General features: G+C 51.8%; 1 protein-coding gene across 2 annotated transcripts in view; it reads left to right on the forward strand.

The window, feature by feature from the left end:
- The window catches only part of ARMC7 (armadillo repeat containing 7), a 14,394-nt gene extending 11,671 nt beyond the window's left edge, over nucleotides 1–2,723 (forward strand). Inside the window, exon 3 of one of the 2 annotated variants that reach the window (XM_017535723.2) lies at nucleotides 1,987–2,723. In XM_017535723.2, coding sequence (XP_017391212.1) covers nucleotides 1,987–2,348 — 362 coding nt within the window. In that variant the 3' untranslated portion in view covers nucleotides 2,349–2,723. The remainder of the gene's footprint in view (nucleotides 1–1,986) is intronic. The other variant, XM_037741036.1, reaches the window with a different exon arrangement.
- Nucleotides 2,724–2,920: the final 197 nt, after the last annotated feature.

The following is a 2,920-nucleotide window of genomic DNA, read 5'->3' on the forward strand; positions in this document are numbered from 1 at the left end:
TTTAATAAGAAAAACAGTATTTTGTAAAGTTGAAGATAGGCCAGGCACGGTGGCTCACGCCTGTAATCCCAGCACTTTGGGAGGCCGTGGCGGGCAGATCATGAGGTCAAGAGATCGAGACCATCCTGGCCAACATGGTGAAACCCCATTACTAAAAAATAGAAAATATTAGCTGGGAGTGGTGGTGGGCGCCTCTAGTCCCAGTTACTTGGGAGGCTGAGGCAGGAGAATCACTTGAACCCGGGAGGCAGAGGTTGCAGTGAGCCAAGGTCACGCCACTGCACTCCAGCCTGGCGACAGAGCGAGACTCCGTCTCAAAAAAAAAAACAAGTTGAAGATAGTAGGCGCACCCCATGACCCAGCACTTCAATCCACGGGGCTAGGGTACATGCACATGCAGTGAAACGCCACTAGCAGTACTGTCTGTAACGGTCCCAAGGTCCCAAACCAGAGACAGTCAGCAGGAGAGTGGATACTGACATCATGGGATATTTCTACTATTTAGCAACCAAACTGAAATCTACAGTTGCATGCAGCGATCTTAAAAACATAATATTTAGCAAATGATGCTAGACTCATAGTAATACAGTGTAACCAGGAAGGTGTGTGTCTCTGAGGGAGGGAAGAGGACTGGATCAGAAAGGCACATGAAAAGGCTTATGGATCACCTCAATACTGGCTACACAGGCACTTGCTTTCTCATTGATAAACTCTGCATGTATGTGCTGGCACTATTCTGTATGTGAGGGCTACAGGTCTGGTACTGCCAACCTCTGGGCTCTGAACAGGTGGATGCTTACTCCACATCACCTGTGTGTCCAAACAAGATGCGCTAATCACATCATTTCATTTCTGTGCCAGTTTTACCGGTGAAGAAACCAAGGCTTACAGAAATTGAGTAGCTGGCTCTGGTCACCTGGTCTTCAGTGGCAGTGCTGAGATCCTCACTGGATCTGCCTGACATAGAGCGTGGGGTGGCTACCCCATATCTCCTCCTCTTACTGATCCTGGGTCACATGTCTTTCTGCTTAGAAATTCTCCTGCTTGGCCAGGCACTGTGGCTCATCCCAAAGTGCTGTGGCTCAATCCCAGCACTCTGGGAGGTCAAGGCGGGCAGATCACGAAGTCAGGAGATCGAGCCTATCCTGGCTAACATGGTAAAACCCTGTCTCTACTAAAAAATACAAAAAGTTAGCTGGGCATGATGATAAGCACCTGTAGTCCCAGATGCTCGGGAGGCTGAGGAAGAAGAATCGCTTGAAACTGGGAGGCGGAGGTTGCAGTGAGCTGAGATTGCACCACTGCACTACAACTTGGGCTACAGAGAGAGACTCTGTCTCAAAAAAATAATAATAATAATTGTTCTATGGTGACAATGCATTATAGATTTTGTTTTAGTTTTTTATTTTATTTATTTATTTTTGAAACAGTCTTGCTGTGTTACCCAGGCTGGAATGCCGTGGCACCATCTTGGCTCACTGCAACCTCTGCCTCCCCGGTTCAAGAGATTCTCCTTCCTCAGCCTCCCAAGTAGCTGGGATTACAGGCACACACCACCACGTCCAACTAATTTTTGTATTTTTAGTAGAGATGGAGTTTCACCATGTTGGCCAGGCTGGTCTTGAACTCCTGACCTCAGATGGTCCACCCACCTCAGCCTCCCAAAGTGCTGGGATTACAAGCATGAGCCACCGTGCCCGGCCTTGTTTTACTTTTTTACATTTAAGAAAGGGAAAAAAGCATATCAGCCATTGAACTGAGAAGGAAAGGGATTTGTGCCCACTTTCAGAAGGCTGGGCTGTGGCAGGCCGGGGCAGACAGGCCTTTCTGAAAGCTTGAGAGGGCAGGAAGCCGGAATGGGCTTTGGATCTCTTGTACTGGGGCAAGCTTCTCTCTGGCCTGGGACCCATCCTGGGGCTCATGGGCTGGGGAGCTGGGAGGAAGGCTAGGGCTGCAGCATACAGATTCCTCCTTGTTCTCCCACAGGAGGCCTGTGCAACCTGTGCCCAGACAGAGCCAACAAGGAACACATCCTGCAGGCAGGAGGCATCCCTCTCATCATCAACTGCCTGTCCAGCCCCAACGAGGAGACAGTGCTGTCTGCCATCACCACGCTCATACACCTGAGTGCACCGGGCCCCTGCCGCCCCCCAGAGCTGACCGCCGCACCCGTGGTACAGTGCATGCTGCGCTTCTCCCTCTCAGCCAGTGCCAGGCTCCGGAACCTGGCGCAGATCTTCCTGGAGGACTTCTGCTCCCCCAGCCAAGTGGCTGAGGCACGCAGCCGGCAGGCACACTCTGCCCTGGGTATCCCACTGCCTAGGAGCGTGTCCCCACAGCAGCGCTGATCCATGGAGACCTGGAGACTATAGCACTCCTACTGCTGGAGACCATGGGCCTGGTGTGGACACAGGGCACAGAAGGAGGACATGCTGCCCAAGTGGTGCCTTTTCGGCCATTGGAAAGGTGAGTTCTTTCAGCAGGACAGGTATTTACACTGTGATGAAATGCTATTCAGTTAAGGAAGCCAGACTCAGAGACACATGAATAAACTGGAGCTGCTTCCATAGGCCCACACTCAACCCTATGTCCAGCGCCACCACTGCCAGGCAGGCAATGGTGTAAGCAGCAGCTACGTGGCCAGGCGCGGTGGCTCACAACTGTAATCTCAGCACCTTGGGAGGCCAAGGCAGGCGGATCACGAGGTCAAGAGATCGAGACCATCCTGGCCAACATGGTGAAACCCTGTCTCTACTAAAATATAAAAATTAGCTAGGCATGGTGGCACATGCCTGTAGTCCCAGCTACTTGGGAGGCTGAGGCAGGAGAAATGCTTGAACCCGGGAGGCCGAGGTTGCAGTGAGTCTAGCCTGGCAACCTGGCACTTTACTCCAGCCTGGCGCCTGGTGACAGAACAAGA

Source organism: Cebus imitator, unplaced genomic scaffold (genome assembly GCF_001604975.1).
Source record: "Cebus imitator isolate Cc_AM_T3 unplaced genomic scaffold, Cebus_imitator-1.0 Scaffold93, whole genome shotgun sequence".
Classification (NCBI taxonomy): Eukaryota; Metazoa; Chordata; class Mammalia; order Primates; family Cebidae; genus Cebus; species Cebus imitator.